Genomic DNA, 26,463 nt, shown 5'->3' on the forward strand with positions numbered 1-26,463 from the left:
GATATCAAGAAACGTCCCGAATTGATGTCTGCGCACGCACCATATCGTCCAGAGCGAGTCGAATGGTTTCATTTCTGTGCCTGTAAATGAAAGTGGGATTGAATTTTTACAATATGAGGTAACAGAAAAATACATTTGTCTCATGTAGATTGGCTCAACGTGTTCCATGTAGTAAATGTACAGCGAGGGTAACAGTAATTCGTTTTCTCCAACATCTTGCATGAGTTCATGAGTAACGTTAGTAGCTAATTTTCAGCTTAGCTTGTTAACGTTCGTTAGCTTCTTGCTAACCAATGAATTTGAACAGATTGCTTGTTTAACTAGCAAAACATTTAACTACACCAGTAAAGCTATTACTTATGATTGTTCATACTCCTACCGACACTTATACTCTAAGTTATAATATCGCAAAGATATGAGAGACTTATGAATACCGCTAGCTCTAGCTAGCTATTTACCCAGCTAACAGTCATTAGCATCATTAGCAAGTGAGCTAGCATAACAACCATACATTAAATCAAATTGTATTTGTCACATGCGCCGAATACAACCCGTATAGACGTTACAGTGAAATGCGTACTTACAAGCCCTTAACCAACAATGCAGTTAAGAAAATACGAAAAAAAGGAAGAGATGAGAATAACAAATAATTAAAGAGCAGCAGTAAATAACAATAGTGCAGCTATATTCAGGGGGTACCGGTGTCGAGGTGATATGTACATGTAGGTATAGAGTTCTTAACTACGCATAGATAATAACAGAGTAGCAGCAGCGTAGGGGTGGGCGGCAATGCAAATAGTCTGGGGAGCTATTTGATTAGCTGTCCAGGAGTGGCTTGGGGGGTAAAAGCTGATTAGAAGCCTCTTGGACCTAGAATTGGCGCTCTGGTACTGCTTGCTGTGCGGTAGCAGAGAGAACAGTTTATAACTAGGGTGGCTGGAGTCTTTGACAATTTTTAGCGCCTTCCTCTGACACCGCAACCCTCTGTAGTGCCTTGCGGTTGGAGGCTGAGCAGTTGCCATACCAGGCAGTGATGCAACCCGTCAGGATGCTCGATGGTGCAGCTGTAAAACCTTTGAGGACCCATGCCAAATATTTTCAGACTCCTGAGGGGGAGTAGGTTTTGTTGTGCCCTCTTCATGACGTGCTTGGACCATGTTTGTTTGTTTGTTTGTTTGTTGGTGATGTGGACGCCAAGGAAGTTGAAGCTCTCAACCTGCTCCACTACAGCCTCGTCAATCAGAATGGGGGTGTGCTCGGTCCTCCTTTTCCTCTAGTCCACAATCATCTCCTTTGTCTTCATCACTTTGAGTTAGAGGTTGTTGTCCTTGCACCACATGGTCAGGTCTCTGACGACCTCCCTATAGGCTGTCTCATTGTTGTTGGAGATTCAGGCCTACCACTGTTGTCATCAGCAGACTTAATGGTGGTGTTGGAGTTGTGCCTGTGTAACAGTATAAGTTTAGACCGTCCCCTCGCCCATGCCCGGGCGCGAACCAGGGACCCTCTGCACACATCAACAACAGTCACCCACGAAGCATCGCTCCCACAAAGCACAAAAGCTGCGGCCCTTGCAGAGCAAGGGGAACCACTACTTCAAGGTCTCAGAGCAAGTGACGTCACCGATTGAAACGCTATTTAGCGCGCACCGCTAACTAAGCTAGCCGTTCACATCCGTTACACCTGGCTGTGCAGTCATGAGTGAACAGGGAGTACAGGAGGACACTGAGCACGCACCCCTGAGGGGCCCCCGTGTTGAGGATCAGCGTGGCGAATGTGTTGTTACCTACCCTTACCGCCTGGGGGCGGCCCGTCAGGAAGTCCAGGATCCAGTTGCAGAGGGAGGTGTTTAGTCCCAGGATCCTTAGCTTAGTGATGAGCATTGAGGGCGCTATGGTGTTGAACGCTGAGCTGTAGTCAATGAATAGCATTCTCACTTAGGCGTTCCCTTTGTCCAGGTGAGAAAGGGCAGTGTGGAGTGCAATAGAGATTGCGTCATCTGTGGAGCTGTTGGTGCGGTATGCAAATTGGAGTGGGTCTAGGTTTTCTGGTATAATGGTGTTGATGTGAACCATGACCAGCCTTTCAAAGCATTTCATGGTTACAGACGTGACTGCTACGGGTCGGTAGTCATTTAGGCAGGTTACCTTCGTGTTCTTGGGCACAGGGACTATGGTCGTCTGCTTGAAACCGATTTATTGGAGGACCAAAAAAGCCAATACCGATTAATCGGCCAATTTGAATTTATTTATTTGTAATAATGCCAATTACAACAATACTGAATGAACACTTATTTTAACTTAATATAATACATCAATAAAATCAATTTAGCCTCAAATAAATAATTAAACATGTTCAATTTGGTTTAAATAATGCAAAAACAAAGTGTTGGAGAAGAAAGTAAAAGTGCAATATGTGCCATGTAAAAAAGCTAACGTTTAAGTTCCTTGCTCAGAACATGAGAACATATGAAAGCTGGTGGTTCCTTTTAACATGAGTCTTCAATATTCCCAGTTAAGAAGTTTTAGGTTGTAGTTATTGTAGGAATTATAGGACTATTTCTCTCTCTACCATTTGTATTTCATATACCTTTGACTATTGGATGTTCTTATAGGCACTATAGTATTGCCACCCTAATCTCGGGAGTTGATAGGCTTGAAGTCATAAACAGCGCAATGCCTGAAGCACAGCGAAGAGCTGCTGGCAAAACACACGAAAGTGCTGTTTGAATGAATGCTTATGAGCCTGCTACTGCCTACCACCGCTCAGTCAGACTGCTCTATCAAATCATAGACTTAATTATAATATAATAAACACAGAAATAGGAGCCTTAGGTCATTAATGTGGTCAAACTCGGAAACTATCATTTCGAAAAACAAAACGTTTTATTATTTTAGTGAAATACGGAACCGTTCCGTATTTTATCAAAAGGGTGGCATCCATAAGTCTAAATATTGCTGTTACAATGCACAACCTTCAATGTTATGTCATAATTATGTAATATTCTGGCAAATTATTTATGGCCTTTGTTAGGAAGAAATGGTCTTCACACAGTTCGCAATGAGCCAGGTGGCCCAAAATGCTGCATATACCCTGACTCTGCTTGCAGAGAACGCAAGAGAAGTGGCACAATTTCCCTAGTTAATATTGCCTGCTAACATGAATTTCTTTTTTACAAATTTTTTTTTTAACGAAATATGCAGGTTTAAAAATATATACTTGTGTGTTGATTTTAAGAAAAACATCAATGCCTATGGTTAGGTACATTGGTGCAATAAGTGTTTTTTTCTTTCGCGAAAGCGCTGGTTAAATCACCACCCGTTTGGCGAAGTAGGCTATGATTCAATGATAAAATAACAGGCACCGAAATTGATTATATGCCATGCAGGACAAGCTAGTAATATCATCAACCATGTGTAGTTTACTAGTGATTATGTTAAGATTGATTGTTTTTTTTTATAAGATAAGTTTTATGCTAGCTAGCAACTTAACTTGGCTCCTTGCTGCAGTTGCGTAACAGGTGGTCAGCCTGCCACGCAGACTCCTCGTGGAGTGCAATGTAATCGGCGTCCAAATATGCAGATTACCGATTTCAAGTTTTCATAACAATCAGCCATGCCGATTACTCGGTCGACCTCTAGTACGTACGTACCCCAAACAGAAGCCATGGATTACAGGCAACATCCACACTGAGCTAAAAGGTAGAGCTGCCGCTTTCAAGGAGCGGGACTCTAACCCAGAAGCTTATAAGAAATCCCACTATGGCGTCAGAAGAACCATCAAACAGGCAAAGCGTCAATACAGGACTAAGATCGAATCGTACTGCACCGGCTCCGATGTGGTGTACTCCTCAATGCCATCGGAAGAATCCTGGAACATATTCCAGTCTGTGCTAGCAAAACAGTCCTGTAGTTTAGCGTCTGCTTCATCTGACCACTTTTTTATAGACCGATTCACTTGTGCTTCCCGCTTTAATTTTAGCTTGTAAGCAGGAGTCAGGAGGATCTAATTATGGTCAGATTTGCCAAATGGAGGGTGAGGGAGAGCTTTGTACCCGTCTCTGTGTGGAGTTAAGGAGGTCTAGAATTTTTTTCCCTCTGGTTGCAAATTTAACATGCTGATAGAAATGAGGTAAAACTGATTTGTTTCCCTGCATTTAAGTCCCTGGCCACTAGGAGCGCCGCCTCTGGATGAGCGTTTTCCTGTTTGCCTATGGAGGTATACAGCTCATTGAGTGCAGTTTTAGTGCCTGCATCGGTCTGTGGTGGTATGTAGACAGATGAATACAGATGAAAACTCTCATCAGCTAGCTTGTGTCACTTATTTGGTTGAAAACATAAGCATGGAACAGATGGTTGGTTAGCTAGTTGCCAAATACTGGTTAGCATAGCAATCGTCCCTAAGTTAGCCAAGTGTAATTTACATTGTTGGTTGTCTAGCATGCTATTTAGAATGTCAACATTGGCTACATTGTAGCACCTTCTACATGCCTGTTGTCCATAAACCCTGCTACAGGCACTAATTGCTCCATGTCCAAATGCAGGCAGTTAATTTAATGTATACTAATACTATATATTAGAATACCGATATCCAATATTTTCCTTGCCAAAAAACCCGATACCGATAATCAATATAAAAAAAATTTGCGGCCTTTTAAGCATTCTCGTACAGTTAAATAGTTGACGCAGCGGTCTAAGGCACTGCATCTCAGTGCAAGAGGTGTCACTACAGTCCCTGGTTCGAATCCAGGCTGTATCACATCCGGCCGTTATTGGGAGTCCCATAGGGTGGTGCACAATTGGCCCAGCGTCGTCCGGGTTTTTGCCGGGGGTAGGCCGTCATTGTAAATAAGAATATGTTCTTAACTGACTTGCCTAGTTAAATAAAGGTTACACACACACCACACTGACCAAAAATGTATTTAGTTGGCATTTACATATGTCCCCATTACCAGTAAAACATCATCAAAACCTATTTCTTTCACTTACTTGCTGTGCTGTTTCATTGTTCAGTCGTTTCATTCTCAACCAGAATTTCTATGGAACGCCGTTTGGGTCTTTGCATGTCAAAAAAGAGACGTCAAATAACACTATTTGGCGTGTCAAATAAGCTTGTTGACCAATCAGGAACTGAAAATGGCTGCACGTCACATAATAATTTAACGCTTTCATACATTTTTTACGTAGTTATTAAACATGGATTACACCATCACTCGTATTTCATAACACAGTGCTATGATGCTGGTAAAGTTGTCTCGCGCACCTACAGTGCTGGTCGTTAAAAAAAAGCTAGCTCATGGATGCAAACAATGTTCTTCCCCAAAACATAGCAAAACGACATCTGTTTCAGTAGCTATAGTTAGCTAGCTATATAGCGCTAGTTGTCATCTAAAATAACCCTCATTTATAAGACCGTTCTTATTTGATTAATGGTGGTATGACCCATCTATCTGAAGCTAGCCACCATAAGGATTAGCCACAATAGTGGACTTTGTGGTTAGCCTTCAAAATATAAATTAATACAAACAGTAGAATTATGCCATAATTGAATAGATCATGCTAAATGAGGTTGGAATGTTGATATATAAAATCAACAAAAGACTGCACCACCCTCAACCGCAGGGCTCTCCAGAGGGTGGTGCAGTCTGCACAACGCATCACCGGGGGCAAACTACCTGCCCTCCAGGACACCTACAGCACCCAATGTCACAAACTTGATGATCGAGTTGGAGGCGTGCATGGCCACAAAGTCATGAGTGAACAGGGAGTACAGGAGGGGGCTGAGCATTCACCCTTGTGGGGCCCCAGGACACAGCTAGGTATGCTGTCTGGGCCGGCAGTCTTGCGAGGGTTAACACGGTTAACACGGCTATCGGAGAAGGAGAGCCCACAGTCCTTGGTAGCAGGCCGCATCGGTGGCACTGTATTATCCTCAAAGCGGGCAAAGAAGGTGTTTAGCTTGTCTGGAAGAAGGACGTCGCTGTCCGTGATGTGGCTCGTTTTCCTTTTGTAGTCCGTGATTGTTTGTAGACTCTACCACGTACGTCTCGTGTCTGGGCCGTTGAATTGCGACTCCACTTTCTCTAGACTGACATTTTGTTTGTTTCGTTGCCTTGCTGAGGGAATGACTGCTCTGTATTCTTCCATATTGTCTTTCAAGACGATTCAATACGTATCTATACTGAACAAAAATATAAATGCACACTAACAGGGGATGTAAACAAATTTGTGCACAACATTTTTGAGAAATAATCTTTGATGTTTGGAACATTTTTGCGATCATTATTTCAGCTCATGAAACACGGGACCAACACTTTACATGTTGCGTTTATATTTTTGCTCAGTGTAGATGCACGGGTTCTGATACTATACAGGAATGCTACGTTTTGGTTTGAAACAATTAGGTTTGATTTAATTAGTGAACAAAATGCACTAAACATTTGTTGCATCAACATTTATGTTCCATTCTAAATTAAAATCTGCTGCTAATGGCGTTCAATAGCTGGGCCTCTCTGAGCTGGGCCCGTCTGAGCTGGGCCTCTCTGAGCTGGGCCCGTCTGAGCTGGGCCCGTCTGAGCTGGGCCTCTCTGAGCTGGGCCCGTCTGAGCTGGGCCCGTCTGAGCTGGGCCTCTCTGAGCTGGGCCCGTCTGAGCTGGGCCCGTCTGAGCTGGGCCTCTCTGAGCTGGGCCTCTCTGAGCTGGGCCTCTCTGAGCTGGGCCTCTCTGAGCTGGGCCTCTCTGAGCTGGGCCCGTCTGAGCTGGGCCCGTCTGAGCTGGGCCTCTCTGAGCTGGGCCCGTCTGAGCTGGGCCCGTCTGAGCTGGGCCTCTCTGAGCTGGGCCCGTCTGAGCTGGGCCCGTCTGAGCTGGGCCCGTCTGAGCTGGACCCGTCTGAGCTGGGCCCGTCTGAGCTGGGCCCGTCTGAGCTGGGCCCGTCTGAGCTGGGCCTCTCTGAGCTGGGCCACTCTGAGCTGGGCCTCTCTGAGCTGGGCCCGTCTGAGCTGGGCCTCTCTGAGCTGGGCCTCTCTGAGCTGGGCCCGTCTGAGCTGGGCCCGTCTGAGCTGGGCCCGTCTGAGCTGGGCCCGTCTGAGCTGGGCCTCTCTGAGCTGGGCCCGTCTGAGCTGGGCCTCTCTGAGCTGGGCCTCTCTGAGCTGGGCCCGTCTGAGCTGGGCCCGTCTGAGCTGGGCCCGTCTGAGCTGGACCCGTCTGAGCTGGGCCCGTCTGAGCTGGGCCCGTCTGAGCTGGGCCTCTCTGTGATGGGCCTCTCTGAGCTGGGCCCCTCTGAGCTGGGCCCCTCTGAGCTGGGCCACTCTGAGCTGGGCCTGTCTGAGCTGGGCCCGTCTGAGCTGGACCCGTCTGAGCTGGGCCCGTCTGAGCTGGGCCCGTCTGAGCTGGGCCCGTCTGAGCTGGGCCTCTCTGAGCTGGGCCTCTCTGAGCTGGGCCACTCTGAGCTGGGCCTCTCTGAGCTGGGCCCGTCTGAGCTGGGCCTCTCTGAGCTGGGCCTCTCTGAGCTGGGCCCGTCTGAGCTGGGCCCCTCTGAGCTGGGCCACTCTGAGCTGGGCCCCTCTGAGCTGGGCCACTCTGAGCTGGGCCTCTCTGAGCTGGGCCTCTCTGAGCTGGGCCTCTCTGAGCTGGGCCTCTCTGAGCTGGGCCCGTCTGAGCTGGGTGTTTGTGTGAATGATGCATGTCTAAAGTGTATACTATGGCTCTAATGGTACTATGGTACCTGATCTGAGCCATAAAGGAGACTAGGCATCTACCACCCCACTATCAGATTAGAGCCATAAAGGAGACTAGGCATCTACCACCCCACTATCAGATTAGAGCCATAAAGGAGACTAGGCATCTACCACCCCACTATCAGATTAGAGCCATAAAGGAGACTAGGCATCTACCACCCCAATTCCTCTATCAGATTAGAGCCATAATGGAGACTAGGCATCTACCACCCCAATTCCTCTATCAGATTAGAGCCATAATGGAGACTAGGCATCTACTACCCCACTATCAGATTAGAGCCATAATGGAGACTAGGACCGTTGTGTAATGGTTGTGTAATGGTTGTGTAATGGTGAATGTTACACCCCTACAATAGATGTCTTCTGTCCTTAAGAATAGTGACGAGGGGGCGGTGGAGCGTTTGGCCACATTATCTCTGCAAAATGTCTTCTGTCCTTAAGAATAGTGACGAGGGGGCGTTGGAGTCTATGGCCACATTGTCTCAGGGAGTCTATTCAGCAGCAGAAAGCTCACCAGAGAAGCCACATAATCTGTCGAATGTGGGTGGAAATGTGCTTAGCGATGCTCTGTTTTATAGGCCTGTGCCATATCAGTTTGACAGCGAGAGAGACACCTCACACAGGAGCTCAATGGCGTCTCCAGTCTACAGCTCTTTACTCCCAACCGTGTCATCATACATTTAGCCTCTTGTGAGAATTAGCTTGACCTCTTTTTTCCACTGACTGGGAACATTTGGTTGGCTATAAATGTACAGGACAAGGCTAACCCCCCCTCCCCCCTCCCCCTTTCCTTCTAACAAGCTCTCTGAATTTTCTACCCTTCATCTTGCCCCTCTCTCCCTCCTCCCAGGTCTGACTCCCTGTAGACTGTGATGGCTCCAGGCGACATGGTGCCGGAGCATGCCAAGCAGAAGAAGGAGAACCGTCAGAGCACCACCACCACCACCAGGCCCGATGGAGACTCTGAGCCCGACGGATCCTTTGTCTTTGAGGCCTATGAGGCATGGAAGGACTTCCACGACTCCCTGAGGCAGTTCTACGAAGTGGGGGAGCTCTGTGATGTCACACTGAAGGTAGGTCTGGACATAGACGTGAGGGACGGGCAGAGTGGGGTTTTATAGTGTTCACAATGCTCAGTCACTAGCTCTTTGGCTACTAGCTATTTGTGAAATGGGTATGCCAAACAATGGGTAAAGCATAGAGATGCTATTAAATTACTAGAGGGGCTGAGCTGTCATTAACACTCAAAGTTCCAGAATGGAATGAAAATTGCAGCCATATTGGTCCGGGAGAAATCCAAACCAGTCTAATTAGAATTTGTATCAAAACATTTTTATTTTACCATTATTTAACTAGGCAAGTTAAGAGCAAATTCTTATTTTCAATTACGGCCTAGGAACAGTGGGTCAACTGCCTTGTTCAGGGGCAGAACGACAGATTTTTACCTTGTCAGCTCGGGCATTCGATCCAGCTTTCGGTTACTGGCCCAATGCTCTAACCACTAGGCTACCTGCTGCCCCAGCGGCACGTAGCCAATGGCAGTAGAGGCTTAATCCGGATTTGACTTATGCAGGAAAATAAAAGTAAGGCATGTGATATCATAAATTGTGTAATAATTATTGTCAACTTAAAATAGTCATAATTATAAATACAGTTTATTTGGGTTTATAGCCTGTAAAATATGTAAATGTCTACTTTTTTAGTTTTCTTGGAAAGCTGTGAGTACTATTATGATAAAATGTTCGTAGTACTTGCATTTACAGCTGTCTAAGTCCTTATCTGACGTCAGCCAGTGTATGACTGTGGATCGACTGCATTTTTTTTCAATGGAATATTGCCATTTTAATTTCAATCATTTTGGGAATCATTCCTCTAAAACAGTCTGGCTAACAAACATACAGGGCAGAAAAATGATTCAAAATTCATCATTTTACACTATCTTATCAAAGCGCTGGCAAACCATGGTTGACCCACTCCCTGACCAAAATGGCTGCCCTTTATCCCATCATAAGAAGGTTCATGTCCATTCTGGTATTCTAATTCCTAATTCTATTTGTCTCCAAGGCAAAAACTTATGTCTGTTTTTGTGAAGTTTGGTGGGAACCAGTTAAGCCTATAATATATATATATATATTTTTTAAAGACACAAATTAACCAACAAAACTTTTTATGGACTGAATAGTTCAGGGAATGAATAACGTGTGAGCTTGCATTAACTCTCTCTCTCTCTCTCCTTTTCTCTCCCTGTGTTAAGGTTGGCAGCAGGCTGATACCATGCCACAAGCTGGTGCTGGCTTGTGTCATCCCTTACTTCAGGGCCATGTTCCTGTCCGAGATGTCCGAGGCCAAACAGGACCTGATTGAGATCAAGGACTTTGACGGCGACGCCATCCACGACCTGGTGCGTTTCGCCTACTCCTCCCGTCTGACCCTGACAGTGGACAACGTACAGCCCCTCCTCTACGCAGCCTGTATACTGCAGGTAGAGTTGGTAGCCAGAGCCTGCTGTGAGTACATGAAGGCCCACTTCCACCCCTCCAACTGCCTGGCTGTCCGCACCTTTGCCGAGAGCCACAACCGCGTCGACCTGATGGACATGGCAGATCGCTACGCTTGCGAGCACTTCCGGGAAGTGGTGGACTGCGAGGACTTCCCGTGCGTGTCGCCTCCTCACCTGAGAACCCTGTTGTCCTCCAGTGATCTGAACATTCACTCTGAGACTCAGGTGTACACCGCTGCTGTCAAGTGGTTGAAGAATAACCCTCAACACCACGAGGCCTGGCTGCAGCAGATCATGACTCAGGTAGGTCTGAAAGACTGCGTTTACACAGGCAGCCCAATTCTAATATTTATTTATTTTTCTCTCCACTAGTTGGGTCTTTTGTCCAATTGCATTAGATTTGTACACTTCTGATTGGTCATAAGACCATGTAGTGAAAACCATTGAACTGCCTGTGTAAACGCAGCCTGAACTGCCTGTGTAAACGCAGCCTGAACTGCCTGTGTAAACGCAGCCTTAGTCACAGGCTTGTAGGTGCTGTGTGTAGTGTGTTGTGTTTGTGGAACATTTTCCTCATCAATACTTAGTTGTAGATGTGTGTAGTGTTTGACACTGTGTGTGTGTAGTGTTTGACACTGTGTGTGTGTGTGTGTGTGTGTGGTGGTTGACACGGTGTTTGTGTGTGTGGTGGTTGACACGGTGTTTGTGTGTGTAGTGTTTGACACTGTGTGTGTGTGTAGTGTTTGACACTGTGTGTGTAGTGTTTGACACTGTGTGTGTGTGTGTGTAGTGTTTGACACTGTGTGTGTGTGTGTGTAGTGTTTGACACTGTGTGTGTGTGTGTAGTGTTTGACACTGTGTGTAGTGATTGACACTGTGTGTGTGTAGTGATTGACACTGTGTGTGTGTAGTGTTTGACTGTGTGTGTGTGTAGTGTTTGACACTGTGTGTGTGTGTAGTGTTTGACACTGTGTGTGTGTGTGTGTGTGTGTGTGTAGTGATTGACACTGTGTGTGTAGTGTTTGACACTGTGTGTGTGTAGTGTTTGACACTGTGTGTGTGTGTGTAGTGTTTGACACTGTGTAGTGTTTGACACTGTGTGTGTGTGTGTAGTGTTTGACACTGTGTGTAGTGTTTGACACTGTGTGTAGTGTTTGACACTGTGTGTGTGTGTAGTGTTTGACAGTGTGTGTGTGTGTAGTGTTTGACAGTGTGTGTGTGTGTAGTGTTTGACACTGTGTGTGTGTAGTGTTTGACACTGTGTGTGTGTGTGTGTTTGACACTGTGTGTGTGTGTGTAGTGTTTGACACTGTGTGTGTGTGTGTGTGTGGTGTTTGACACTGTGTGTGTGTGTGTGTGGTGTTTGACACTGTGTGTGTGTGTAGTGTTTGACACTGTGTGTGTGTGTGTGTGTGTGTGTGTGTAGTGTTTGACACTGTGTGTGTGTGGTGTTTGACACTGTGTGTGTGTAGTGTTTGTGTTTGTGTTTCTGCCCTGCAGGACAGATGCTTCTGTGTTAACGTTTATGACCCCCTGTTGACTGTGTTGAATGTGTTGAATGTGTTGGCTGTGTGCAGTGTGTGTTGGCTGTGTGCAGTGTGTGTTGGCTGTGTGCAGTGTGTGTTGGCTGTGTGCAGTGTGTGTTGGCTGTGTGCACCGTGTGTTGGCTGTGTGCACCGTGTGTTGGCTGTGTGCACCGTGTGTTGGCTGTGTGCTGCGTGTGTTGGCTGTGTGCTGCGTGTGTTGGCTGTGTGCTGCGTGTGTTGACTGTGTGCTGTGTATCCATACCTCCTGTAGGTGCGTCTCCCCTTGCTCCCAGTAGACTTCCTGACGGCCACGGTGGCCAAAGAGGAGATGATCAGAGGGAACCTGAGCTGCAGAGATCTGCTGGATGAGGCCAGGAACTATCACCTGCATCTCAGCAACAAGGTGGTCCCGGACTTTGAGTATTCAGTCAGAACAACGCCTAGGAAACACACTGCAGGTAACAGATTGGCAGCTTGTCCAACTAATCGTCAATCAGCTATGTGAAAGTGTTGAGGACATTGCAGAACAATCTTAATGTTATATATTTACGTGCCTGACAAATAACTAAACCCTAAATCGTTGATTGATTCCTCAGGGTGGATATTCATGTGTTGAGCTTGGCATTGCAGTGTGTGGTGTTTAAAAAATAAAACATATTTTTTTAAGTCATACCTTCTAACCCCTGACCTTTGCCTCGTCTTCAGGTGTGTTGTTCTGTGTGGGCGGGCGGGGTGGTTCTGGTGACCCGTTCCGCAGCATCGAGTGTTACTCCATCAGCAAGAACAGCTGGTTCTTTGGACCTGAGATGAACAGTAGGAGACGACATGTTGGAGTCATCTCTGTAGGAGGTGAGAGATGGAGGGAGGGCAAGAGAGAGGTGGAGGATGGGGAGGATGGGGAGGGAAGGGGGGGGAATAGAAAATGGATAGAGAGCCAGAACTTTAAAACTGGTCTTAGGTGCTGTTTTTCCCCCTGTACTCACTGAATGCTTTGCAGATTAAGGATAGAGAATAGATGTGTGTTGGGAGAGCAGCCATCTAGGCTACTCCGCCATGGGGCGGCAGGGTAGCCTAGTGGTTAGAGCATTGGACTAGTACCCGAAAGGTTGCAAGTTCAAACCCCCGAGCTGACAAGGTGAAAATCTGTCGTTCTGCCCCTGAACAGGCAGTTAACCCACAGTTCCTCAGGTTAGGAGGGCCGTGTGGTTAGGGGGGCCGTGTGGTTAGGAGGGCCGTGTGGTTAGGAGGGCCGTGTGGTTAGGAGGGCCGTGTGGTTAGGGGGGCCGTGTGGAATCTCTCAGGGATGGTCAGAGCACAGAGTCTGAGATTATTTGTATTTATTATGGATCCCCATTTAGTTCCTGCCAAGGCAGCAGCTACTCTTCCTGGGGTTTATTATGGATCCCCATTAGTTCCTGCCAAGGCAGCAGCTACTCTTCCTGGGGTTTATTATGGATCCCCATTAGTTCCTGCCAAGGCAGCAGCTACTCTTCCTGGGGTTTATTAAGGATGCCCATTAGTTCCTGCCAAGGCAGCAGCTACTCTTCCTGGGGTTTATTATGGATCCCCATTAGTTCCTGCCAAGGCAGCAGCTACTCTTCCTGGGGTTTATTATGGATCCCCATTAGTTCCTGTCAAGGCAGCAGCTACTCTTCCTGGGGTTTATTAAGGATGCCCATTAGTTCCTGCCAAGGCAGCAGCTACTCTTCCTGGGGTTTATTAAGGATGCCCATTAGTTCCTGCCAAGGCAGCAGCTACTCTTCCTGGGGTTTATTATGGATCCCCATTAGTTCCTGCCAAGGCAGCAGCTACTCTTCCTGGGGTTTATTAAGGATGCCCATTAGTTCCTGCCAAGGCAGCAGCTACTCTTCCTGGGGTTTATTATGGATCACCATTAGTTCCTGCCAAGGCATCAGCTACTCTTCCTGGGGTTTATTATGGATCCCCATTTTGTTCCTGCCAAGGCAGCAGCTACTCTTCCTGGGGTTTATTATGGATCACCATTAGTTCCTGCCAAGGCATCAGCTACTCTTCCTGGGGTTTATTATGGATCCCATATTTTTTTTGCTACGGTAATTCCTGTTAATGCATTCAGTATGTTGTTATTACAGTCATACCGTTGTCATTGTCTGCTTGGACACGTTTCCTGCAGAGCGCACAACCTAGGATACACTTGTGAGAAAAAAGTTTGGGTTAATTTTATTCAATTTACAAGTTGTCAATTTATTCATTGTCTTTTGTTTGTGTCGCTCCTGTCAATGTGGGGTAAGGACCCGCCCCTGATTACGCATAGAACCTGGCCTAGGCTACCTGGCCTAGGCTACCTGGCCTAGGCTACCTGGCCTAGGCTACCTGGCCTAGGATACCTGGCCTGCGCTCCAATGTAGGATCACCTGATTTATACATCTGCCCACTTGGGGATCTGATACTGTTTCTGATTGGCTTAACTCACCATCACTGTGGAGCTTCTCAAAGTAACTTTTTCTTCACCTCCAACAGCAAGTAAACAAAGTCAGTCTTTCTCAATGGATGTAAAAAACATGATGTGGAAATATTGTCAATTTGAAAAGTCTTTCCTGCTCTCTCCATATCGATAACCACTTGGCATGAAAGGGGAAAAAATGTCATGCTCTGATTTGGTGAAAACGTCAAAAAAAAATAGGCCTACCTGATTACTTCTTATCCCTTGTGCAAATAGCCCACAGCTGTGTCTGTCTGGACATCATTTTTGCAGGAAACTCTGAGGGAAGGAAATGTTGCACGTTTTCTGGCACTGGGCCAGACTAAGTTAATAGTTGATACAATGTTTCAAGTTCCTTGTAGACAGGCCATGTGTAGCCAATGTGATTTCTAGGATATTTATTTTTTTCCTGGATATTTTCAACCTGCAGGATGCAATTTTTTTTATTTTGATGGCTTTATGTCGGCTATTTTTTACGTAATGGCAATAGAAGTTACTTTTAGATTTGTATTATTTTCATATCATTTTGATTCACCACATAACATTTCATTTTGAGATATGAAGACTTTTTATTATAAATTTAAATGAATCTGATCCATGAAAATGTGCATTTGAAAATCATAACGGGCACTCGGATCAGTAAAAATGGTAGGATAACTTGGCACTCCACATGGAAAAAATGTTGCAGACCGCGGGTGTAGCCTATTACCGGCAACTTCAGGAGCGTAATGGCTGCTACGAAAGCCTGCAGCAACGGGAGGAGGGTCTGGAACAGGTTGTCTTCTTCTGGTTAGACTATATTGATCTGTAAGGCCATATTGATCTCTGGCTCCCTCTTTAGTAATTTGTGTGTCTTCCTTTTTAATCACGGTGCTTAAAGCATCAGACAAGCTCAGTAGCCTACATATAGTTGATTTTATTCAAACATTTAGATTTTAATCAACACCTATATATGGAAAAATACACGTTTTAAAATGTCGACCAATCGTTTGGAACAGATGACTTGGTCTACAAAGATTTTTTTGTTGTTTGGGGACAGCCCTTGTCGTGGACAGCCCTAGTATAGTGCGTATATTATCATATGTAAATGCATTTGTCTCTTCACAGTCCCGCTGTTCCATAAGGTGTATTTCTATCCGTTTTTTTTTTTTTATCAGATTTTACTGCTTGGTTGAGTTACTTGATGTGGAATAGAGCTCCGTGTAGTCATGGCTCTATGTACTACTGTGCACCTCCCATAGTTTGTTCTGAACTTGGTAACTGTGAAGAGACCTTTTGTGGCATGTCTTGTGGGGTATGCATGGGTGTCTGAGCTGTGTACTAGTAGTTTAACCTGTCTACGATACTGGTTCCCAATTGGGGATCAACCCTCCCACGTTCAGCTGAAACGGTGGCGCATGGAACGCAAAAATATTCTTAAAAATATTTAACCTCCACACATTAACAAGTCCAATAGCTCAAATGAAAGATAAACACCTTGTTCATCTAGCCAGCAAGTCAGATTTCTAAAATGTTTTACGGCGAAAACATAGCACATATATATGTAAAACCACCACCAGACACAGCTCATTTCAATAGCCAAAACATGCAATCAACAAACGCAGGATTAAAAAATAAATCGCTCACTAACCTTTTGAAAATCTTCATCAGATGACAGTAATATGACATATTACACAGTACATATTTTTTTTCTTCAATAATATGCCATTTATATCCATAAATGTCCATTTACAGTGAGTTCACCTTCAGAAATTACTCAAAAATGCCCGCAGGAAATCTATGTAGCGCGGCAAGATAACGTAAATAGACATCATAAACTTTGACTAAATATACATGTTCTACATATAGTTAGAAAGATACACTGCTTCTTTATGCAACCGCTGTGTTAGATTTATTTTTAACGTTACAGAAATCGCACACTATTCCATATGCTGAGACAGCGCTCAGTTCCAAGCTACATTTCCACGTAATGTTGGAGTCAACAGAAACACAGATTTAAGCATAAATATTCCCTTACCTTCGATGGTCTTCGTTCAGAATGTTCTGGAAGGCTTCATACTTACCCAATACATCGTTTGGTTTCAAGTCTTGCGTCTTTGTATTAGCTACTGCTAATAACATCAGCTGAAATGCACCCAAAACGTCCTCTGGTCCGGATAAGTTGCGCATCAAAACTTCAAAATTACACATTATATGTCGACTAAACAGGTCAAACTAAGTGCAGAAGCAAGCTTTATGATGTTTTAGACATGCAAAACAAACTTCAATTCAATCGGCCATCGTCTGCCCTTCTCTTGAGTGCTGGAAACAAAGGAATGGCTGGGACCAATTCGCGCCCATACGCACAGCCTATTCTCTCGTGGCACGCACTAATTTCACTCCCATAGGGTCAATTTGATTTGAACGATTTGAAGCTCTAATGAAAGAGGACATCTAGCGGAAGAGATAGAAAGTGTCCCCAGAATCATAGCTCGTTGGGAAGGGTGGGGGCCATGACGTCAAAGTTGCTCCAACTTTCATGGCCACAAAAACTAGTTTGGAAGAATGCCTGCCCTGTGAGTTCTGCTATACTTACAGACATAATTCCAACGGTTTTAGAATCTTTAGAGTGTTTTCTATTTTTGACAGATTTTTTTTCCAGTTTACTAGGGGTACCCAATCTCTCCAAAGGGGGCGTATGTCTGCCATATCCTTAACAGGTTTAAACAGACAGCTCGGTGCATTCAACATCTCAATACTTCTTACAGTAGTGATGAAGTCAATCCTCTACTTTGAGATGGAAGAGATTGACATTCATGTTAGCTCTCCATGTACATTTTAAGGGTCAGACGTGCTGCCCTGTTCAGGGCTAATTTTAATTTGACTAATTCCCTCTTTGTGGCACCTGACCACGCTGCTGAACAGTAGTCCAGGTGTGACAAACCTAGGGCCTGTAGGACCTGCCTTGTTGATAGTGTTGTTAAGAAGGTAGAGCAGCACTTTATTACAGACAGACTTCTCCCCATCTTAGCTACTGTTGTATCAATATGTTTTGGCCATAATAGTTTACAATCCAGGGTTACTCCAAGCAGTTTAGTCTCCTCAACTTGTTCAATTTCTACATTATTCATTACAAGATTTAGTTGAGGTTTAGGGAATGATTTGTCCCAAAATGCAATGCTTTTAGTTTTAGAAATATATTTAGGACTAACTTATTTCCTGCCACCCATTCTGCAACTGACTGCAGCTCTTTGTTAAGCGTTACAGTGATTACTGTCGCTGTGGAAGCTGACGTGTATAGTGTTAAGTCATCAGCATGCGTAGACACACTGGCATTACTCAGAGCCAGTGCCAGGTCATTAGTAAAGATTGAAAAGGGGCCTAGACAACTGCCCTGGGGAATGCCTGACTCTACCTGGATTATGTTGGAGAGGCTTCCATTAAAGAACACCCCTCTGTGTTCTGTTAGACAGGTAACTCTCAATCCACAATATAGCAGGGGATGTAAAGTCATAACACAGGTTTTTCAAGCGGCAGATTATGATCGATCATTTCAAAAGCTCCACTGAAGTCTTAACAAAACAGCTCCCACAATGTTTTTATTATCAAATTCTCTGTCTATCATCAGTCATTTGTGTAAGTGCTGTACATGTTGAATGCACATCCCTGTAAGCGTGCAGAAAATCTGTAGCATTTACATTTTTTGGGGGGTGAAATAGCAATTATTTTCCAAAAGTTTACTAAGTGTTTGTAACGGGCTGATTTGGTCAGCTGTTAGAGCCAGTAAAGGGTGCTTTGCTATTTTTGGGTAGCCTAATGAGTTTCCTGTAGGCATAGATTGTAGAGATTGCAAATAGGAGTGGCAATATTGTCCACTATCATCCTCAGTAATTTTCCATCCAAGTTGTCAGACCCAGGTGACTTGTCATTGTTTATAGACAACAATACGTTTTTCACCTCTTCCACACTCACTTTACGGAAGCCAATCTTGCTAATAAAAAAATAATTGAAGTAGTTGGCAATATTAGTGGGTTTTGTGATGAGTGAGCCATCTGATTCAATGATGGACACCATTTTGCCCAAAATGTCATTTTAAGGTGCTCCAAAGCTTTTCACTATCATTTTTTAATATAATTTCTCTGTTTCATAGCACAGTTTCTTCTTTTTGTTAAGTTTAGTCACATGATTTCTCAATTTACAGTATGTTTGCCAAGCGACTGTGCAGCCAGACTTATTTGCCATTATTAATTCCGTTGTCTTCCAGCATTGTTTCCCCCTATATTCATTCATAAATTGTGGCCACTACTAAAAAAATATATAGTTTTTTTTTTCTCCCAGGATGGTAAAACGTTTTCAGTGTAAACTTAAATCACTAAAATCAGATGTAAAGTATGTAGAAAAGATAATGGACCTATATATTTTAAAATAAGATAAGCTTTGAGAACTAACAACCACCAGAATAATAACTAGACAGGGAGAATAAAAACAAATCCCAAAATGGCATGGTGTCCCCATTTGATTTTGATATGCTTGAGTCACTCGGATACCATAAGAACACAGCATAAGCCATGGCACAATGTGTGGAATTGCAGAAAATGTGCTTTAAAGTAATTGTCCAGTGTTTCCAGATTTCTATGAAATATGACCTATAATTACTTACAATATGGGTGAAATAGTTTTCCTGACAAAAAAAATGTTAATTAATTATGTTAAAAATAAGCTTTTCTGTGTTTGAATGGTGTGTGTGTGTGCGTACCCCAACAACAGAATGGTGTGGGCGTATACTGTCATAAAACGTATGAGTAGACTGCTGATTGGCCAGCTCATCCTCCTCAGGAATATGACATCATACTCAATGAGGAAATAGCAAGAATTTTTTTGAGACATTATTTTTTTCTTCTCCAATTTATGCTTTGGTCACAAATACAAGTATAAAATGAGTCCACAACATTATTTTGGGTATGAGCTAACGGAATAACTTTTTTAAAAGTGATATTTTCACCGGACAGTTACTTCTAAAACTGCACATTTTTCTCTTCGCACCCATGGCAAAATGTGTAGAATTAAAACTGTAAAAAAAAGTTGTGGAGTTGACCATATTTAGTATATGTCAGGTTGTGAGTTGTCTATGGTCTCGTAGTCCTAACGTTGCTCTGGTGTCCTCAGGTAAAGTGTATGCAGTAGGGGGGCATGATGGTAGTGAACACCTGGGCAACATGGAGATGTTTGATCCTCTCACCAACAAGTGGATGATGAAGGCTTCCATGAACACTAAGAGGTATGTCATGTCTGGGGGGTGGGGGTGGGAATTCTCTAATATGAGTTTTGTTTTAAGAAATGTTGTTTTTCAGCCGACCATAAAGATCCCTAATTATAATCACTCTGATATACTGCCCTATTGTCAATGCTGTCTCGTACGTGTGTAGAAGGGGCATAGCTCTGGCAGCTCTGGGAGGTCCTATCTACGCCATCGGAGGCCTAGATGACAACTCGTGCTTCAACGACGTGGAGAGATACGATATCGAGAGCGACCGCTGGACTGCTGTGGCGTCCATGAACACACCCAGAGGAGGGGTGGGCTCTGTGGCCTTAGGGGTAAGAACAGCGGAACAGCATGGCTACATGGTTGCACTGAACATACAGTATTATACAGAGCCTTTGAAAGTATTCACACCCCTTGACTTTTTCCACATTTCCGTGTGTTATAGCCTGAATTTGAGATGTGTCACAGGCCTGCACACAATACCCATGTCCAAGTGGATTTAAGTTTTGAGATTTTTTTCTCTCCAAATGTATTAAAAAAATGTAAAGTTTTAAAAGTCTTGAGTCAATAAGTATTCAACCCCCTTGTTATGGCAAGCCTAGATAAGTTCAGGAGTAAACATTTGCTTAACAAGTCACATAATAAGTTGCATGGACTCACTCTGGGAATCTCACTGGGACCAGGGAGGTTTAACCCCCCCCCCCCCCCCCCTGCAAAGACCAGGGTGGTTTAACCCCCCCCCTGCAAAGACCAGGGAGGTTTAAACCCCCCCCCCTGCAAAGACCAGGGAGGTTTAAACCCCCCCTGCAAAGACCAGGGAGGTTTTCCAATGTCTCTCAAAGGAGGGCACTGTATTGGTAGACATTAAATCAGTTAAGAGTTTAATGGCTGTGAATGAAGAAACTTAATTTTAACACTCGACGGGTGACATTACCCTCCTCACAGAAGAGTATTTTACAACCATTTATACCATTCAGTAAAGAGATTTTATTCCCTGTGCTGTTTGTGTGATTGAAGTCCGACCATGTCCGTGGGCAATAATCATCAGACCTTTCCTGTCGGTAATAGGAACACACCTCAAATGTTGTTCTTCTTGAATTGCTGAGCCTCTCTTATATATCGGCTTAGTTCCAACACTAGTAGCAGCACCTAATTCACTCCACTTCAAGCACTGAGAATCACTTGTCTTAACCCTCTCCTGTCCTGTCCTGTCCTGTCAGAGTCATGTGTACGCTGTGGGAGGTAACGACGGTGTGGCCTCTCTGTCCAGTGTGGAGAGGTTTGACCCCCACCTCAACAAGTGGACAGAGGTCAGGGAGATGGGCCAGAGACGAGCAGGGAACGGAGTCAGTGAGCTGAACGGGTGCCTCTATGTCGTGGGTAAGAACACAGCACAGTACTACTGAATTGACATGCTAATCATTTACAACAGTGTTTCCCAAACCAGGTCCTGGGGACCCAAAAGGGGGGAGGGGAAGGGGGGGCACATTATTATTATTATGATTATTTGAATCGGCTGTGTAGTGCTGGAGCCAAACCCAAAACGTGCACTCCTTGGGGTCCCCGGGACCTGGTTTGGGAAACACTGATTTAGAAGATGTGATTGACTTACAGTAACAACTGAACGAGGTGAGACAACCACAGATCACTGTCACGTTGTATTTCCTATCAGTGTTTACCACCCGTTCTACTGGCTGCTATTTAACATGGGTCACATGCTTCTCACACACAAAGGGTTGGCTTGTAAACATGAGACAGAAAAGAGAAAATGTCATGCTTTGTCAAGTTGGTTACTGATTTAAAAGTGATCTATAAGGGTGGGGTGATGTTATCGGCTGAATTTGTAGAGTCTGTTTCGCAGCTCTGGCCGGACTCTTAGCTGAATCCTAGTTGAAATGAGTCAGCATGGCTGTGTTTGTGGAGGAGGTTAGGCTACTGATTATCTCAGTCTACCATAAGCATTGACCTCGCTGGGCAGAGGAGTGGATCTTTATTGCCTGCTGCTTCACTGACCGGGTTTGCTATTCATATCACATCTTGTACTGATTGAGCCGTTATCCTACAGTGTGTACACAACTTACTTTATTCGGGAAACGACGTGTACAAGCCTTCAACTCTGAAATGGCTCATTCATAGTTTGTTAGTCAGGGCTCCACCGAGGTGTTACTGAACCCCCCCCACCCATCTTCCGTCAGGCGGTTTTGATGACAACTCCCCGCTGAGTTCCGTGGAACGTTTGGACCCCCGTCTGTGCCGCTGGAACTACGTCTCTGAGCTGACCACGCCCCGAGGCGGAGTGGGCGTGGCCACGGTCATGGGTCGAGTGTTCGCAGTCGGTGGCCACAACGGAAACATTTATCTTAACACAGTGGAGGCCTTCGACCCCCGTATGAACAGGTGAGACACAGAGAGAGAGAGAGAGAGAGAGAGAGAGAGAGCAGGGTTACTGTTCAGGTTCAAGGAAGAGGTTGCACTATGTAAGTTTAAACAAGCACACCAAAGTATTTCACCCAGGTGTGGTATACTCAAGGCTCTAGCACAGATGAGCAACTGTTTTCTACTTAAAGAGGGTCTAATCATTTTTTAGTTTTAAGTCTGGTGAGTTACACTTTATCATAATACATACAGTGCCTTGCGAAAGTATTCGGCCCCCTTGAACTTTGCGACCTTTTACCACATTTCAGGCTTCAAACATAAAGTTATAAAACTGTATTTTTTGTGAAGAATCAACAACAAGTGGGACACAATCATGAAGTGGAACGACATTTATTGGATATTTCAAACTTTTTTAACAAATCAGAAACTGAAAAATTGGGCGTGCAAAATTATTCAGCCCCCTTAAGTTAATACTTTGTAGCGCCACCTTTTGCTGCGATTACAGCTGTAAGTCGCTTGGGGTATGTCTCTATCAGTTTTGCACATCGAGAGACTGAAATTTTTTCCCATTCCTCCTTGCAAAACAGCTCGAGCTCAGTGAGGTTGGATGGAGAGCATTTGTGAACAGTAGTTTTCAGTTCTTTCCACAGATTCTCGATTGGATTCAGGTCTGGACTTTGACTTGGCCATTCTAACACCTGGATATGTTTATTTTTGAACCATTCCATTGTAGATTTTGCTTTATGTTTTGGATCATTGTCTTGTTGGAAGACAAATCTCCGTCCCAGTCTCAGGTCTTTTGCAGACTCCATCAGGTTTTCTTCCAGAATGGTCCTGTATTCGGCTCCATCCATCTTCCCATCAATTTTAACCATCTTCCCTGTCCCTGCTGAAGAAAAGCAGGCCCAAACCATGATGCTGCCACCACCATGTTTGACAGTGGGGATGGTGTGTTCAGCTGTGTTGCTTTTACGCCAAACATAACGTTTTGCATTGTTGCCAAAAAGTTCCATTTTGGTTTCATCTGACCAGAGCACCTTCTTCCACATGTTTGGTGTGTCTCCCAGGTGGCTTGTGGCAAACTTTAAACAACACTTTTTATGGATATCTTTAAGAAATGGCTTTCTTCTTGCCACTCTTCCATAAAGACCAGATTTGTGTAATATACAACTGATTGTTGTCCTATGGACAGAGTCTCCCACCTCAGCTGTAGATCTCTGCAGTTCATCCAGAGTGATCATGGGCCTCTTGGCTGCATCTCTGATCAGTCTTCTCCTTGTATGAGCTGAAAGTTTAGAGGGACGGCCAGTTCTTGGTAGATTTGCAGTGGTCTGATACTCCTTCCATTTCAATATTATCGCTTGCACAGTGCTCCTTGGGATGTTTAAAGCTTGGGAAATCTTTTTGTATCCAAATCCGACTTTAAACTTCTTCACAACAGTATCTCGGACCTGCCTGGTGTGTTCCTTGTTCTTCATGATGCTCTCTGCGCTTTTAACGGACCTCTGAGACTATCACAGTGCAGGTGCATTTATACGGAGACTTGATTACACACAGGTGGATTGTATTTATCATCATTAGTCATTTAGGTGAACATTGGATCATTCAGAGATCCTCACTGAACTTCTGGAGAGAGTTTGCTGCACTGAAAGTAAAGGGGCTGAATAATTTTGCACGCCCAATCTTTCAGTTTTTGATTTGTTAAAAAAGTTTGAAATATCCAATAAATGTCATTCCACTTCATGATTGTGTCCCACTTGTTGTTGATTCTTCACAAAAAAATACAGTTTTATATCTTTATGTTTGAAGCCTGAAATGTGGCAAAAGGTTGCAAAGTTCAAGGGGGCCGAATACTTTCGCAAGGCACTGTAACCACCTGGTCTGACGGTGTGTTCCTCAGATGGGAGCTGGTGGGGTCTGTCTCTCACTGCCGGGCAGGAGCCGGAGTGGCCGTCTGTTCCACTCACATCAGCCAGATCAGAGACGTGGGCCAGGGCTCCAGCAATGTGGTCGACTGCATGTGACCGCTGTCTGACCACAGGCTGACCCGGGAAAACTGCACAAGATCAGACGTGCACAGAACAGCACCCATCCCACGCACAGCCACAAGCACTCAATCACACTGCACCGGACACTGACTAGGAGCAGCTGTCCTTAAAGCAGCACTTCCCTTTAGCACTGATTGTAATGTAACCAGTCTCACTATGTTAGGTGGTGTGCATTGTTATTATTCAGCTGAAGACACTTCTCGGACTGAACCTTATCAGTGGAGGACTGATCTACAAACAATCCATATATTTTCTCTTTTTGTGATGTTTACAGATGCAATTCAGTGATTGGTGTATTTTGAAAAAAATTATAGATTTTCTTTGCGTTTTGACTGCTTTGGAACTTTATCGAAAGAAAATAGCTGACTGATCGTTGCGCTTTAGATGTCTCATTAGACAGGCCTTGCATATCAACTTGTATATTTTTAAGAGCAACCGGTTAGTACCTACGTTCTGTCAGACCTCACTTTCACAATCATCACTGTCTGAACCGGTTAGTACCTACGTTCTGTCAGACCTCACTTTCACAATCATCACTGTCTGAACCGGTTAGTACCTACGTTCTGTCAGACCTCACTTTCACAATCATCACTGTCTGAACCGGTTAGTACCTACGTTCTGTCAGACCTCACTTTCACAATCATCACTGTCTGAACCGGTTAGTACCTACGTTCTGTCAGACCTCACTTTCACAATCATCACTGTCTGAACCGGTTAGTACCTACGTTCTGTCAGACCTCACTTTCACAATCATCACTGTCTGAACCGGTTAGTACCTACGTTCTGTCAGACCTCACTTTCACAATCATCACTGTCTGAACTGAGAGATCTTCCTAGGGTTCCCAGCAGTCTCTCACATATAAAACAGTATGAGAGAGAGCACTGTGAAGTATGGACAGTATCTGGAGGCTGGAAAGCTGTGAAGTAAAGACTCTGAGCAGAATAGTGTTTGGGATTTAAAATAATAATCTGACATTCTATTGACTCACACATAGACATAGAGGATTTCAGGGCTTTCATTCAGATCTATCCGCTGTAGGCTCCGTGATGCTGAAACCGCTTTCGTGTTAGCATTAGCTAGCTGTAGCCTGTATTATGCGTTTTGAAACAATCATTCAGACTGATTCTAATCGAGATAGTTTAATCTATGGCGGTCTTTGGCAGAGTTGGACTAAATTGTGAAGCAATAAGAGGTTGATGCATATCTCTGTTACCAGACTGAACGTGTGCAGTTTTAAAATGACTGAGGGACTAGTGACGACTCTCAGGACAAACAGTCTAGGGTCTTAGCAGAATGCTAACCCTCATACTCTCTGTGTTCTACTCAAAGATGGCTGGGCTGTCAGTAAACAAGTGTGCTTTCAGACGTGTGAAGAGATGAATCCTCTTATCTGCCAAATGATTCCGATTTTATATTTTTATATTTGGAAGTTTTTATGAAATTAGTGCTTATCTTTAGTGTTGTTCTTTACTGTCTTGTTGTTGTGCACTATCTTCCTAGAGTCGTCAGGGGTTTCACTATATTGTGTCCTATGGAAATGTTTATGCTATTTTCAACCTGTTTTGACAGTGAGTGTCTGCTCTCTTTTTTTTTTTTTTTGAGGCCTTGTGTTTGAAGATTTTTCCTCAACCTTATTTTCTTGTGACTCCTCCTGGTCAATTCAAGGCCTTTCAGGTAATTCTGGATTTGATTGTGAGACTGTTGTTGGTCAACAGATTGACCCAAGACTTTGATTTAGAAATACACATGTTTGAAGAGATGATATGCATTAGGAAAACATGCTCTTTCCATGACAGACTGACCAGGTGAATCCTGGTGAAAGCTATGATCCCTTATTGATGTCACTTGTTAAATCCACTTCAAATCAGTGTAGATGAAGGGGAGGAGACGGGTTAAAGAAAGATTTTTGAGACATAGATTGTGTATGGGTGCCATTCAGAGGGCGAATGGGCAAGACAAAAGATTTAATGGGGCAAGCCGGAAGTGCCTTTGAACGGGTCATGGCAGTAGGTACCAGGTGCACCGGTTTGAGTGTCAAGAACTGCAAAGCTGCTGGGTTTTTCACGCTCAACAGTTTCCCGATGTGTATCAAGCATGGCCCATCACCCAAAGGACATCCAGCCAACTTGACACAACTTTAGGAAACACTGGAGTCAACATGGGCCAGCATCCCTGTGGAACGCTTTGGACACCTTGTAGAGTCCATCCCCCCCCCCCGACGAATTGAGGCCGGTCTGATGGTCCTTAATGTTCTGTACACTCCATTATATGCATATTTTCTCTTGTACCCTCCATTTTAAGGGAATATTGAATTGTTGCATCATTGGTTTGTTGTATTCTACAATAGAACTGTAATACCTCTGGTGTGTCATACTGTACACCAGGGGTGTGTACTGACTTGCCAGCTGTAATATAGAACATATAGAATGTAAGTTGTAAGTTCATGCTTTTGTAAATGTGTTGCTATTGGTTCAGATGAATGCTGTGTCTTTGCAATTGTATTTTATATAGCTAAAATCTTCATTTTTGTTGATGTTACTATAATAAATCTGTCATTATCCATGATATGGCTCCA

General features: G+C 44.4%; 1 protein-coding gene across 1 annotated transcript; it reads left to right on the forward strand.

The window, feature by feature from the left end:
- klhl8 (kelch-like family member 8) lies at window positions 1-26,463 on the forward strand. Its single transcript, XM_036936808.2, has 10 exons — window positions 1-118; window positions 8,585-8,807; window positions 9,989-10,537; window positions 12,032-12,218; window positions 12,466-12,609; window positions 19,367-19,478; window positions 19,627-19,795; window positions 20,684-20,843; window positions 21,659-21,860; window positions 23,740-26,463. Exons 2-10 carry the CDS (start codon window positions 8,607-8,609, stop codon window positions 23,861-23,863), a joined length of 1,848 nt encoding a protein of 615 aa, XP_036792703.1. The 5' UTR covers window positions 1-118; window positions 8,585-8,606; the 3' UTR covers window positions 23,864-26,463.

Source organism: Oncorhynchus mykiss, chromosome 12, assembly GCF_057628025.1.
Source record: "Oncorhynchus mykiss isolate SJ-2025 chromosome 12, ASM5762802v1, whole genome shotgun sequence".
NCBI lineage: Eukaryota > Metazoa > Chordata > Actinopteri > Salmoniformes > Salmonidae > Oncorhynchus > Oncorhynchus mykiss.

Excerpts from the sequence above, each read along its gene's own strand:
- klhl8 (XM_036936808.2), top strand. The coding sequence starts at position 8,607 with ATGGCTCCAGGCGACATGGTGCCGGAGCATGCCAAGCAGAAGAAGGAG. Across the intron at positions 12,610-19,366 it reads TGGAGTCATCTCTGTAGGAG|GTAAAGTGTATGCAGTAGGG; the intron begins GTGAGAGATGGA and ends TGGTGTCCTCAG. Across the intron at positions 19,796-20,683 it reads TGGGCTCTGTGGCCTTAGGG|AGTCATGTGTACGCTGTGGG; the intron begins GTAAGAACAGCG and ends CTGTCCTGTCAG.